Here is a 13,987-nt window from a genome sequence, read left to right as displayed (position 1 = left end):
CGTCGCGGCGGCGCTTGAAAACGAGGATCGCGCGCGCTCGGCGAATATGCGGGCGCTGGCGTCACCTCCCAATTCTAGCTACCATAGTCGGGACTGCCACTCCAGAGGTTTCTTGGGGAGAGAGCATGGCGGCTGTGGTGGCGCTCACGCGGTAGGCAGAAAAAACATAGGAGGCGCTGGCTACGCAATACAGAACCGGAAATGCGTTTACGTCATTGATAAGGTTTTCCGCTTGTCTGCTGCGCGGTCTCGCGCATGCATTTCCAGACAAATGGCGGATCCGTTGAGCTTGCTGCGGCAGTTCAATGTCAACAAAAAAGACATCGCCGAGAAGAATTCTCAAATAATATTCGATGAGTACTCATGGCCGAAGACCGTAAAGACCAACTACCTCGTTTGGGGGTAAGTGCTGGTTCAAACACATTCTTGAGTGTGGGGGTAAGTGCTGGTTCAAACACATTCTTGGGAGGTGGAAGCGTATTATTTTTCCATGTGTAGGCTTAAACTGTGTGAGCGACTGCATGCTGACAGCGTTGGTTTTCAATTCTATCGGCGTACTGTGCGTCGATTGCTGTTTGGTGTGGAATAATGCCCGTGTGGATTACGGAGACACCTAACTAAAGTTGCGATGCAACCGTGGTGAGTGTTGCGGCTGCACGTAACGGAGTCGTGTCTTGCAGCTCACTACTTCGTACGCACATTTACACTACCTGCAATTTCTCGTTCCGACGCTCACCTGTCAGCAAGCTACCTTAGATAGAGATAAAAAAAAAAAGATTGTGCAAGGACGACTGTAATGTAGTATGCGACAGTTATTTGGTTCGACCGCAACTATCAGCTCTTAATCGCGAGTTTCCAGCGTTGGAGCCAGCGTTAATTTCGAGTGCACCCTCTCACGATGCGTGGATTCGGTGTTTTGCAGGTCCGGTAAAGATGGGGCACCCCGGGAATACTACACGCTGCAGTGCCTGCTCTTTCTTCTCAGAAATGTACATTTGTCTCACCCGGTGTACGTGCGACAGGCCGCAGTGAGTACCCGTTTGACGTTGCTGGATGTGCGCTCCGTTCTTGTGCGCGTACTATATGATCGGCACACGGAATGCACAAGGGCAGCCTCCGTTGCGCTTGTGCGTTCAGTTGTGCTTCTAGCGTGAGGCAGTTGTGGGTTAATTGTTGCCCGCTGAGTCACAAGCCTGGCGTGCGACACAGGGATCAATGACGGCTAGTAGACGCACGACCGCTCCTGTAGCCATGCGCCGCCTTCATCGTCATATTACAGACAAATGCCTGTGTTGGGGTCGTGTGACTTTCTTAAATTGGGTGGCAGTAGCGGCAAAAACCACTCCACCCGCGAGTCTGATGAAACTCATCGTCACTTACACAATGTTTGGTCATCGAAATAAGGAATGCTGGTGAATTTTCCACATGCTTTTCTATATCTGAGTGCCTTTCGAGCTATATATATGCGAATAATTTCACATGCCGGCAAAAGCACAGAGCGCACTCTGAGTAGCATACAGATGAACATGAAGAGCCATTTTCAACGGAATTCGTAACAACTTACCACCATAGTACAAAAATCAAAGAATGGGGTCGTGTAGTGGAAATAACATCAGATATCACTTGCCATCCAACTTTGTGGGCCATGTAAAGAGGGAAGAGGTCAGGAAGCCTTGCAGCATGTGCAACTGTCGATGGTAAGCTAAGCTGCACACCAGCAACTGGCAAAGGTTGCATGACAGACCAGAACTGACGACCGATTTCACAGTGGCTGCGTTCATTTATTAACACTAGCAGAGGCCTTAAACACTTTGTACTGGCCTTAAAATTTATCGCTCAATGGGAGAATATTGTACACCACCAAGTGTGAGCACGTTGTGGCGCTGACTGGCGGTCGTAGTCACAGGTCAACTACAGTGATTTTTTTTAGTATGTTAAAGTAATGTCAATTTTATGTTTCCACGGTGCTCCTGTCATATGTCTCAGATAAGTGCCTACAACATGCAGAAAAGCTCTTGATAAACTAGAAAGGGCAAAAATGAAATCGAAACTCAACCCAGCATTAATTACTCTTTGGTGTGAAGTATACAAATGCTGGGAAGGCATACAAGGAATGCCCGTCTGGCCAACAAAAATGGTGAAAAGCTAGCAGATACTACTGATTTGTGACCTCTCTGAATCGCATAACCATATCTTTAGAGCTGCTCAGCACTGTGATGGCTATGAGATCAACGAATTCAATAGCCACTAATAACAGCAGCCACGTGGGATAATGTCATCAGGCTTGATCCGTGACTATTTCATCTCATCTAATGTCTGACCAGACGAGCTTTCGTCGAACCCTCGACTTAGTATGTACTGCTATATAGGTGCTTGTTTATCATTCCTCGTATGTTTTTATTTCATGCATCTGACTAGTAACAATGCTCAATGTTTCACAGAAAGGTCTGGCTTGTATTGCAGATATTTCTGCAGCATTCGAGCATGAGCAGAGCTCTGGGTAGCGTGAACTTTTTTTCCCTGCCAAGTCAAGAAAAGAGTGCTATCTCTGTAAAGCACTCTCACTAACAAACATAAAAAAAAAATGCTGACTTGCAGGTTCTTTTCAGCCTTGAAATGCAATGGGTGAATATTCACATCCATGGGCAAAATATTGGGAAGCTTGGACAGCCTTTGCTGACCCAAAAGAGCTAGAAAATATTCGCAGCGCTTGCATCTGTCACGATGACGATATAAAGACACGGTGATAACAGACCTGGCACACTTTGATTTTGCCTCTTAGGCCCACTGTTGCGAGGCGCCAGCACAAAATCTCTAATGCTTACTTATTACTGTTTCCAGCATGGTGCTTCATCATAATTGGAATTCTATAAAAATACTGCACGAGGCTTTCTAGATTGTAGCTGTAAGATTGTGAATTCTAAATTATGTGCTTTATGTGAAAACAAGATAGCTGCCACAAAAAGAGGTTGCTGGTCCTGTCAGTTGCACACCTGCAAAGTCTTCTGGAATGTCCTGCCGCTGTGGTCTAGTGGCTAAGGTACTCGTCTGCTGACTCAAGTCGCAGGATCGAATCCCGACTGCATTTTTGATGTGTCGAAAATACTGTAGGCCCGTGTGCTCTGATTCGGATGCACGTTTAATAACCCACGTCGAAATTTCCGGAGCCCTCCATTATGGCGTCTCTCATGAACATATGGTGGTTTTGGGATGTTATACCCCAACAATAAATCAAATCAAAATCTTCTGGATTTACCGGGAGTCTATGATTTAAATCTCACGCTTGTACGATTGTCATAAAAACCTCCTGGAAATGAAAATTTCTGGGCAACGAAAATTCAGCCCAATCCGATCCATGCTGTTTGTGAACCCATCGCTATATAATGTTAACCAATTTAGGCGGTTTTGATGTAAACAAACCGTAGAATCACAGTGACAAGAAACTGGTCTATACGAATTCATTAAATTTTCCGGCCAAATTCTACGGTGTCCATTCGGACAAAATTCGCATCTTCCTCTGTGCGACGAGGGGTATGAACTTTATACCTAAATTGTACGAACGAAAACAGAGAGCACCATGCTCAAAGCTTTGGAGGTACACAAGCGACCGGTGCACGCACTGTCTTCTGAAGGTGCGAGTGCTCGTGTATTGCCATAACCGTTGTGGATGGAACCGTCATCACTCTGGACCCTCTAATTTATGGCGATGGCGTAACCCACAAAACTCCGAATGCGTTCGTGCATCCAATGCTCGACTAGTCGAATTGATGCTGCTTTCCGCAAACGCTGCAGACAAAACCGCGGCAGATGAAATCATGGATAGCAAAAACGACTTAGTTCTGAAGGCACGTGCTGAGCCAGCACATGCTGATTAGGAACGAAACTACCACTGGCTACTACCGCTGCGCACGAAAATGTGTTCGCGATGACGCATGGTGACTATGAGCTCCAAGAGCACATGCCTAAGGCAGCGGTAGATTAATGGCAATAAAGATGTAAAAAGAGGCTAAAAGCGTTTTGGCGCTCCTGTCCAAAGAATCTAGTAGTCGACCTGCATACTATAGATATATACTTTGACATTCAGTTGGCATCAGCTACTACTAGAATCCGCAGAACGCAATAATTTACGGATTTTGAATACCCTCTACTGAAAATGAGGAAACCGTAAGTGGAGATGGAGGAGCCCTAGTGGCGAAAATAAGAACGAAATAGACTTTATAATGAGTGCACACACAGGCATCGTGCAGGATGTGGAAGTGGTTGGCAAGGTACGATGCAGTGAACGTAGAATGGTATGGTCTCGAATTCGCCTAGACTTGAAAAAGGAACGACAGAAACTGATACACAAGAAGCCAATCAATGAGCTAGCACTGAGAGGAAAAGTACAGGAATTCAGTGTCGCTGCAGAACAGGTACTCGGCTCTTAGTGAGGAAACCAACCTTATCGTAGATACAATGAATAATAATCTGACGAGTATCATTACGGAGTGTGCTGTGGAAGTTGGAGGCAGAGTAGCTAAACAGGACACTGGCAAGCTTTCCCAGGAAACGAAGAACCTAATTAAGAAGCGTCAAATCATGAAAGTGCCAAGTACAACAGAAAAAATAGAACCGGCAGAGCTTTCGAAGTTGATTAATAGGCGTAAGGTATGCGATGTAAGAAGGTGTAACATGGACAGAATTGAACACGCTCTGAAAAACGGAGGAAGCGTCAAAGCAGTGGAGAGGAAACTTGGTAGAGACAAAATACGGATGTATGCACTAAGGAACAAAAAAGGCAAAATAACTACAATAATGGATAGGATTGTTAAAATAGCGGAGGAGTTTTACAGAGATCTGTACAGTAGCCGGGACAGCCACGACCTTAATACTATAACAACTAGCAGTAACCCAGATGACACCCCACCAGTAATGATAGAAGTCAGAAAAGCTTTGGAGAGCATGCAAAGAGGCAAAGCTACTGGTGAGGATAAGGTAACATCATATCTGCTGAAAGATGGAGGACAGATTGTGTTAGAAAAACTAGCCACCCTGTTTACGAGGTGTCTCCTGACAGGAAGAGTACAAGAGTCTTGGAAGAATGCTAACATCATCTCAATACATAAGCAAGGGGATGACAAGGACTTCAAGAATTACAGGCCGATCAGCTTGCTCACTGTAGTATAAAAGCTATTTACTAAGGTAATTGCTAACAGAGTAAAGAAAACATTAGAATTCAATCAACCAAAAGACCAAGAAGGATTTCGAACAGGCTACTCAACAATCGACCACATTCATGCTATCAATCAGGTAATATAGAAATGCTCGGACAAGCCGACCGCTATACATAGCCTTCATTGATTACGAGAAGGCGTTTGATTCAGTAGAAATATCAGCAGTCATGCAGACACTGCAGAATCAGGGCATCGATTAACTATATATAAACATCCTGGAAGAAATCTACAGGGGATCAACTGCTATCATAGTGCTTCATAAAGAAAGCAACAGAATACCAATCAAGAAAGGTTTAAGGCAGGGGGACACAATCTCCCCGATGTGATTTACCGCGTGCCTACCGGAGTTTTTCAGAAGCCTAGAATGGGAACAGTTAGGGATAAGAGTTAATGGAAAATACCTTAGTAACCTGCGCTTCGCCGATGACATTGCATTGCTGAGTAACTCAGGGGACGAATTGCAACTCATGATTACGGAGTTAGACAAGGAGAGCCGAAAGGTGGGTCTTAAAATTAATCTGCAGAAAACGAAAGTAATGTACAACAACCTCGGAAGAGAGCAGCGCTTCGAGATAGGTAATAGTGCACTTCAAGTTGTAAAAGACTATGTCTACTTAGGGCAGGTAATAACCGCTGAGCCAAACCACGAGGTTGAAGTAACTAGAAGAATAAGAATGGGGTGGAGCACATTTGGCAAGCACTCTCAAATTATGACAGGTAGATCGCCACTATCCCTCAAGAGGAAGGTATATAACAGCTGTGTCTTGCCGGTACTTAGCTATGGAGCAGAAACCTGGAGACTTACAAAGAGGGTTCAGCTTAAATTGAGGACGATGCAGCAAGCAATGTAAAGAAAAATGGTAGGTGCAACCTTAAGAGACAAGAAGAGAGCAGAGTGGATTAGGGAACAGACGGGGGTTAAGGATATTATAGTTGAAATCAAGAAGAGGGAATGGACATGGGCCGGGCATGTAGCGCGTAGACAGGATAACTGCTGGTCATTAAGGGTAACTAACTGGATTCCCAGAGAAGGCAAGCGGGTTAGGGGGAGATAGAAGGTCAGGTGGGCAGATGAGATTAAGAAGTTTGTGGGTGTAAATTGGCAGCAGCAAGCACAGGATCGGGTTAACTGGCGGAACATGGGAGAGGCCTTTGTCCTGCAGTGGACGTAGTCAGGTTGATGATGATGATGATTCAGTTGGCCTCAAGCGAAGCATGTACACACGTTGCCGCGGCAGCCAGCTTCGCCTTCTCTTCACGTGTTTTCCAGGAAGACATAAGCGAGTTCTTTTGACACAAATCGATTTTGCTAGTTGTTCTGATGATGTGAAATTTGTAAAGATTCATATATTTGTGCTACCTCTTTGAGACTCAAAACTTTTACTGTAATTGGGAAACCCTACCATCGTGTTTCGGCTACTCCAAGTCATCATAAAACCACAATGCCGGTGTTTTTGTATGCTGGGTTGTCACGCCCCCTTTGTTTTGCGTGGTGTTTTCTGTTTTCTTTTGGTGCAAAAAAAAAAATGGGGTGGGGGTAAATGAATCGATGCAACTCCCTCCCAGCGTTGCAGAAAAATCTCAGATTCAGAATCCGTGAACTTGCCAGGTATGCAGCGGGTACTATTGCTCATACTTTTGACATAAGCTTAAAAGGCCCGTAAACTACCCAGGGCATGAAATTCAGTTGTTGTGGGGTGATTGTTCACAAGTGAGCAACGAATGCAGAGCCGTGGGATTTTTCTGAAACTGTTCAGCTTAATTATCGAAACTGCAATGCAGGAGACGCGAAACTGCAACGCAGGAGAGAGCGAAAGGAGGGATCTGCTTTTGCTCTCCTGCGTTACCCTCTATGGTATCCTCTCCTAAAGCCACTTTGCCCTATCGCTGAGTGCCCCTCCCTATCTAGCGTGGCATACGTCATCGCTGGCGCATTGCTTGAAACACCGTCTACTTCTGGTTTCCGCCACTCCGTCAGTTGCGTTCTAGCTAGGTGCTTGTTGGCAAACCGTGGCTGACGTATCTATACGAATTGTGCCGGTATGGACCCTGAGTTGTGCGCATGCCTTCAAAGGATCGCCAACACGGTGGACCTGTACAGTGATATGCCATGCCAGACAACCTCCGCAGCTGATTTGTGAGCGGGCGCACGAACGCTGGCAGCATGCTGAACAACAAGCAGCGTGGACAGCTGCTTGCAGACTGACCGGAAGTCATGGGTTTTTGCTCGACCAATCGTAACATATTTGGATCCATCAGAGATATTGGAACGGTGCGTCACGCAGAGGCATGAAAGGCCCGGAAAGAAGGAGGGATTATTTTTTGGAATTTGTGGTGTGCCACGAGCCTGTAGCGCTGCCACATTAAGAATCGTCGATTGTCACAGCATTTTTCACTCAATGTGTGTGTCTATTTGAAACATTTGAAAAACTATTGGAGGTGGTTTACGGGACCTTTAATGAGGTTGGAATTTTAACCAGACATCTTAATTGTGGTACTTCAGTAGCCTCAAACCAAGTTTTGTTCTTTGCGAGAAGACTTGAATTAACAAGGTTCTTGCTGTTAGTGCAGTTTCTGTTACAATGAAGTTCATTTTAACTAGTTCAGGTTGGTCACATTTGGTTACTTTGTTTTTTCTCAGGCTGAAAACATTCCTGTTGTCAGGCGTCCTGACAGAAAGGTGAGTTGCTCACGACTTGTGAGGAACCTATTCTCACCAGCTTTGGAAATGGCTTACATACTTTGTTGCCGCTTGTGATAGCTTAGCATCAAAATGTCTGTGTATTGGTGTGTTTTGTTGTGGAAAGATATGCTTTGCCTTGATTAATCCTCTATTGATTAAATTAAAACTTTGTTGATTAAACTTCAGAAAATGGTCGTGCTAGTTTGGGGAATGTCTTGAGCGATTTCCTTATTTCTGTACATTTTCTTAGTGGTATGTGGAGTGCATTTTCTAACTCATGCTAGTGTAAAATCCCGGCACAGCATTCTAAGACAATCACTTTCGGTGACAGTGTTGCTTTGCATGAGGTAAAATCATGCATGTCCAATGAATGAATTAACTTCTTGCACCTGCCCTTAGCCAGTAAATGAAAGTGCACCAAAGTTGATAAGGTGATATCTTCATGAGTGATTGTCTAATGGTATGGCCCCTGTAGTTTTGAACCACCCGTCAGTCATTGGGAGAGGATGGTGACGATGGGGACAATTTTTTGTAAGTTATGTACAGGGAGCACAGGGAAGCGGTCTGTAAGGAGCTGTCCCATACGAACACTAGGTGGGCTCTTCCTTACGGGAGCTTATTGGTATTGGCTATGGCCTGGGCAAGCTCAACCAAGGCCCCCTGGGCCGTGCGGTCAAAGCAGTTGAGCAAGTCTGCCTCCCAGTTTTCCTGGGAGAGGTTGGGTAGAGGGGCGAAGTTTTGGGGCTTTTTTTTTGGCTAGCCCACATCATCGGCTCTTTTCCGCCACCGCGACCAGCTCACAAGTATTCGAATCCCACAGAATTCAAAAGCTAGGGCAAAAGTGCAGCAGTGAACTGTCAATTGCTCTCTGTGATAACAAAATATCACTTTTAGATGCAGCTTGGAAAGTGAGCACGCGGCCTGTGGCATTGGCCGCCTCATTACCATCGAGGCCTGTGTGAGCCGTAGCCCATCTGTCGTTCGGTGTGTGGAGGCAGCTAGGTAGTCACTGTTATGCGAAATTTTATAGGCCAAGTATGGAACGTAGCGTTGTTCATCATTGTGGCCAGCACCCCTTCAGTCGGTGATAATGAGCCTCGAGTCCTGATCTGCGGTGGCTAGTGCAATGGTGATCTTCCGAAACGCATGCGTTCCCCAGCCTCCTCTTCATGAATAAATCATACCCTGACCGCTACGCAGACTCATGCCCGGGCTGTGGCAGCTCCCCAACAGAATTGAATGTCATGGTGGAACGCGGCACAAAATTATTTCCCCTCCTTCCCGGTATCCTTCACCCCTTCCGCGCCAAAGAGCTGTGGGTCGATGCCCTCTGCGACGGGCCTCCCGAGTTCACTAGGCCTTGGTTCAACGGGCCAGGTTGGTTGCCGAGATAGTCATAGGGAACTCGGACTAGGGTTCCTTCCCACATGCTTTGCTTAAATGTACTTAATAAAATGTTTTCTCTCTCTCTCCGCGTGTGTGATGTTGTGTGCATGGAAGGTGAAAACACAGTGCTTTTAGGTGAAGCTTGCCATGGTTGGCCATGTTCACATCATCACAGCATAGATTCTATGGAAACAATTTTTATTATTTCATTAACTGGGAAAATAGCTTATAGTGTCGTATAGAAAATTAATATCTGATTCTGGATGCCTCATTATTTGACTAAGTTTAGGCAGAGAAATTTGGACAAAGAATGACCTTTTTGTTCGTTAATGCGTGCATCAAATATCCAAGGCTGTAAAAATGCTTGCTTCGCACTGTATTGTATCATTTCCAACTGTCTGTGAAGGGTCGGTGCCCATAAAAGAGCGTCATATAGTCAAATTTGCCGGAGCCCTCCACTACGGCGTCTCTCATAATCATATGATGGTTTTGAGACGTTAAACCCTAGGTATTATTATATAAAAAGTATTATTCATTCCATTGTGTCTCGTGCTTGCGTTTGCCTTATAGAAAGCTTTCGTTAGTCAATTCTTTTGTCAAGAATTAGATTGCGCTGATAACAAGCGTGCTATACCAAAACTGGAAATGCTGAATATGCATAGTTGGAGGGAAAACCATGCAAGACAGGTGCATGATATACAATATGCTTTGCTATAGCACTGAGGAAAGAGGGTCTCATTAGTGGGTGCAAGCTAATTCATTTATATAATTTTATTCTGGTGAGCTCTTTTGCATTATGTCTGTACTTCAAAAGAATTTGTGTAGTTAATCTTTAATGATTACCCTGAATATCACTTAGCAGCAGGGTAACTTTTCTCCAATGAACTAGTGAAGTTGTGTGGTAGCTGTCTGAAAATGTGAGGGTAAAAAATTGCTATCTAGCATCAGAAAACGTGCTTCCAATATAGACAAACTCAAATGAGTGATGCGATATCTCCAACGTAAAAGCTGTTGAAGTACAGTCAAACCACTTTATAAGAGGCACTAATATAACAGGCAAATGGGTGTGCCTACCTTGAAATTGGGGTTGATAAGAAAATGCATACATGGTACCCTGCTTATAAGAAACACCTCCTATAAGAGACAAGAATTGCTCCCCTAAGCAAGTCTCTTATAAAAGGGTTCAACTGTACTGTGGTACTAGCTGTAGTAGTCTGGACTAGTATGAGTAGTTGTAGGTTATGTTGGTTCTGACAAAGAGGATGAGGGCAGCTGAAGTGGCGTAAAGGGGCTAACTCGAGCAGACCTGTTGTTAGAGAGACGAGCAAGTCCTTTGGATGGGGATTTGCATTGATGTGGGAGGCTCGTTTAGGTGCTCCTTGGCTTCTAGCCTTGGCAAAGATTTCCGGGAGGCTTTCGCAGTGGGCTAATGTTTGTCCAACTTTGTCGCAGGACATCCTTGCCTACCTGAATGGGGAGACGGCTACATCTGCCAACATTGACAAGAGTGCTCCCATTGAGATACCTACACAAGGTGGGTAGCTGGTTGGCAGGTGTTAGTGCAGGTCGTAGGCACTAACCATGTCAAGCCTGCAGTCACATATCCCTGCACTTGTGCCTAGACTGCGTTGGCGTAATAAGTAACATAATAATACACGATGGTTGTCGTACTGTCGCTTCTGTTTTAGCATGTGAAATAATTGAAGTAATGGAGGATTCCTGTCCAATGGTCTTTAAAGGCAGGCACATTAGGTAGTGGACTAGTAGTCTTTGAAAGCAAGCACCTATTTGCATTTTAGTGTCCTTTGATGAGTCAGCAGGCATGCTCAGTTCGGGGCAAGAGACTTCGTTTGTTGCATGGTGAAGATACAGCAAGGTTCCTTGCTTTTCCTCCATGCTGGTGTGGCCTCCTGGCATGATGGAAAGCATGTCTTGCCAGCCGGTGTGCAAAATATAACGACCAGAGTACGAGAAAGTTACCATCAATACATTGGCAAAATAAAGTGGAACTTACTCAGACTCGCTCAACAAATATATCTTGTGCTTTGATCGCACTCGGACACGGACTCACCAAAATTTTCTTCAACCGGACTCGCTCACACTTAAGCTCGCCAAAATACTCACCTGAACTCGCCTAGAATTGCAGCTCGATTGGAGTCCGAGTGAGTTGACTCACGAGGGAGTTCGCCGGCCTATGATCTTGTAAGCTGGTTTTTGCAAAACTGGATTGCTTGGATGAAACTCTACTACATGCACCAAACATTGAGAAAGAATAGCATTAGTAAGTACACTAAAGACTCGTTAATTCAAAGTCACTGGGGCTGTAAGAAATCTTTGAAATAAGCGGGTTTTCGAATCGACAGAACATATAAAAAGTGGGATGCAAGGAACTATCAAAATAATCAATGCTCGTCGTTTGATGTGCCGGCTAGCTTGGAGCTCCAGGGGATATGCTTTCCCACAATACCTGGTCTTAATTTTGCCGTAACCACGGAGGAACGATAGGTCTCGCTGCAGCAAAAGAAACAAACAAAAAAACGCTGTTGTGATCAATTGAAATACCGTATAAACGCGTGTAAGGGCCGCACTTTTTTTTCAAGAAATGAGGGCCAATTTTCAGGGTGCGGCCCATACACGCAACGTGCAATTTTTTTTTCTGAAGCAAAAGAAAAAAACGTACCAGCTAGCGAACGAAGAACGTTTATTGCAGCATACAGCATATGTGCTTAATCATCGTCGCTCAACGAGTCCTCAGACTCGGTGTCCGAGATGGTGTGTTGCGGAGCACCGTCCTCCCACAAGCAGTCATCTTCCGCGCCATCCAAGCTGTTTGATATACCGGTGACTTTAAAGCCTCGGGTCACAACGTCCGTCGAGACTGAGTTCCACGCCGACAGTACCCAACCGAGAACAGCCGCAAGCGGTGCCCTCTTCAGCCGTCCGGTCGGCGTCTGCTCGTGGCTGCCGCTTGCCATCCATTCCGTGTAGAGCCTTCTGAATTCCACCTTAAAAGGTCGATTAACGCTGACGTCCAAAGGCTGCAGCAATCCAGTGAGGCCGCCCGGAATCACGGCCATGTCTGTGCCGACACGGCGCAGCTGTTCCTTCACCTTATCGGTAAGGTGACCGCGGAAACTGTCTAATACTAAAAGTGACCGTTTGGCTAACAGCGCTCCTGGTCGGTTTGGCCAAACACACTTCACCCAGTCGAGCACCAAGTCATCGTTCATCCACCCCTTTTCTTGGGCTCGAACTATGACTCCCTCGGGGAACACTTCGTTCGGAATTCTTTTTCTTTTCAATACGACGTACGGGGGTAGCTTCCGCCCGTCCGCGGTCACACAAAGCATCACTGTGCAGCGTTGGCGCTCAGCGCCGGTGGTCCGCACGGCGACGCTCTTTTTGCCTTTCAGTTCGACTGTGTAGTTTTCCAGGCAGTCAAACCACACAGGAGTTTGATCTGCGTTCCCTATTTGCGACAGTAGATAATTATGTTGATGGCGAAGGCCGATGACATGCTTCTGAAAACTAAGCACCTTATCGGTGTAGTCCTCTGGCAGCCGCTGGCACTACGTGGTCCTTCGCCGAAAGGAGAGATCCTTCCTTTTCAGGAATCGTCGCACCCAGCCAGCGCTAGCCTTGAAAGTCCCGGCTGGTATGTTCTTCGCACGTGCCAAGGCTAGTGCCTTCACGCGCAGCATGTCTGTAGTTAGTGCATATCCATTGTTCCGCACTTCTGTCACGTAGCGGAACAACTCTTCTTCTAGTTCCGGAAACTTGCATGGCTTTCCTCGGAAAGCACGCTTTTTGCTGTTCGTGTTTTCCAGAGCTTCCTTTTGTGCGCACCATCTTCAAACACACGTTGTCGAATTTTCTGCCGGCGGCACGTTTCCCGTGCTCGAGCGCAAACTCGACCACCTTTAACTTGTAGCCAGCCGTGTAGCTATTCAGGTGCTTGCCCATCGTGCTACAACGTGAACGCTCGGCAGAAGACAAGCACGAGAGACAATACGACGTGCACAACTCCTACAAATGGCCGGCTGAACTGCACAAGTTGGTGATGCTGATGCCGATATCGAGAGCACGTTTGTATAGTGGTGCGAGGCACCAAGGATAAAATCCCGGTTTAACCTTTAGGTAACGAGCGTATGAACACTAATCAAATAGTTTAAATATTTAGCAAACTTTATGAACACCTTAGCACGAAGAAAGTTAAACAAAATATACTAGTGATGCACCTGTAAACCGCTGTAAACTTTGATAGTGATGATGATGGTTGCATTTTTTCGCGCCATCTATTGACGACGTTCAAAAGCTCGCATGCACGCGCGTATTTTGAATACGTGTGGGTTAATGAAAGTGTGGGTGCGGCCTTTACGCGATTTTTTTTTTTCGAATATGTGCGTCATAAAAAGGGGGTGCGGCCCGTACACGGGTGCGGCCCTTACACGCGTTTATACGGTATGTGCCTGCGGAAAACAAGATATCTTCACTGCATCACAGTAGTGACACGCGGGCAGCATGTCGCCTGCTCCTGACTGCGTCAGCCCGACATAGTGTGACCATTCGCACATTCTTTCTTGTATAATTAGAAATTTCATAATGTCTTGTGTGACGAAGCTCTTTATGTGGTTTGGCTGAAAAAAATGATTTTTCGAACTTTCAAGCCTAGTTTTCGAAGTAATTGTTGCTGGCAAGAACTCCG

The 13,987-nt window shown here is 45.8% G+C and overlaps 1 protein-coding gene across 2 annotated transcripts in view; it reads left to right on the top strand.

The window, feature by feature from the left end:
* Positions 1 to 219: 219 nt before the first annotated feature.
* hyx (cell division cycle 73 hyrax) overlaps positions 220 to 13,987 on the top strand; it is a 162,939-nt gene continuing 149,171 nt past the window's right edge. Inside the window, exons 1-4 of one of the 2 annotated variants that reach the window (XM_075880437.1) lie at positions 220 to 402; positions 923 to 1,028; positions 7,855 to 7,893; positions 10,735 to 10,816. In XM_075880437.1, coding sequence (XP_075736552.1) covers positions 272 to 402; positions 923 to 1,028; positions 7,855 to 7,893; positions 10,735 to 10,816 — 358 coding nt within the window. In that variant the 5' untranslated portion in view covers positions 220 to 271. The remainder of the gene's footprint in view (positions 403 to 922; positions 1,029 to 7,854; positions 7,894 to 10,734; positions 10,817 to 13,987) is intronic. The other variant, XM_037413200.2, reaches the window with a different exon arrangement.

Source organism: Rhipicephalus microplus, chromosome X (genome assembly GCF_043290135.1).
Source record: "Rhipicephalus microplus isolate Deutch F79 chromosome X, USDA_Rmic, whole genome shotgun sequence".
NCBI classification, from domain to species: domain Eukaryota; kingdom Metazoa; phylum Arthropoda; class Arachnida; order Ixodida; family Ixodidae; genus Rhipicephalus; species Rhipicephalus microplus.
This window is presented reverse-complemented; position numbering and strand designations above follow the sequence as displayed.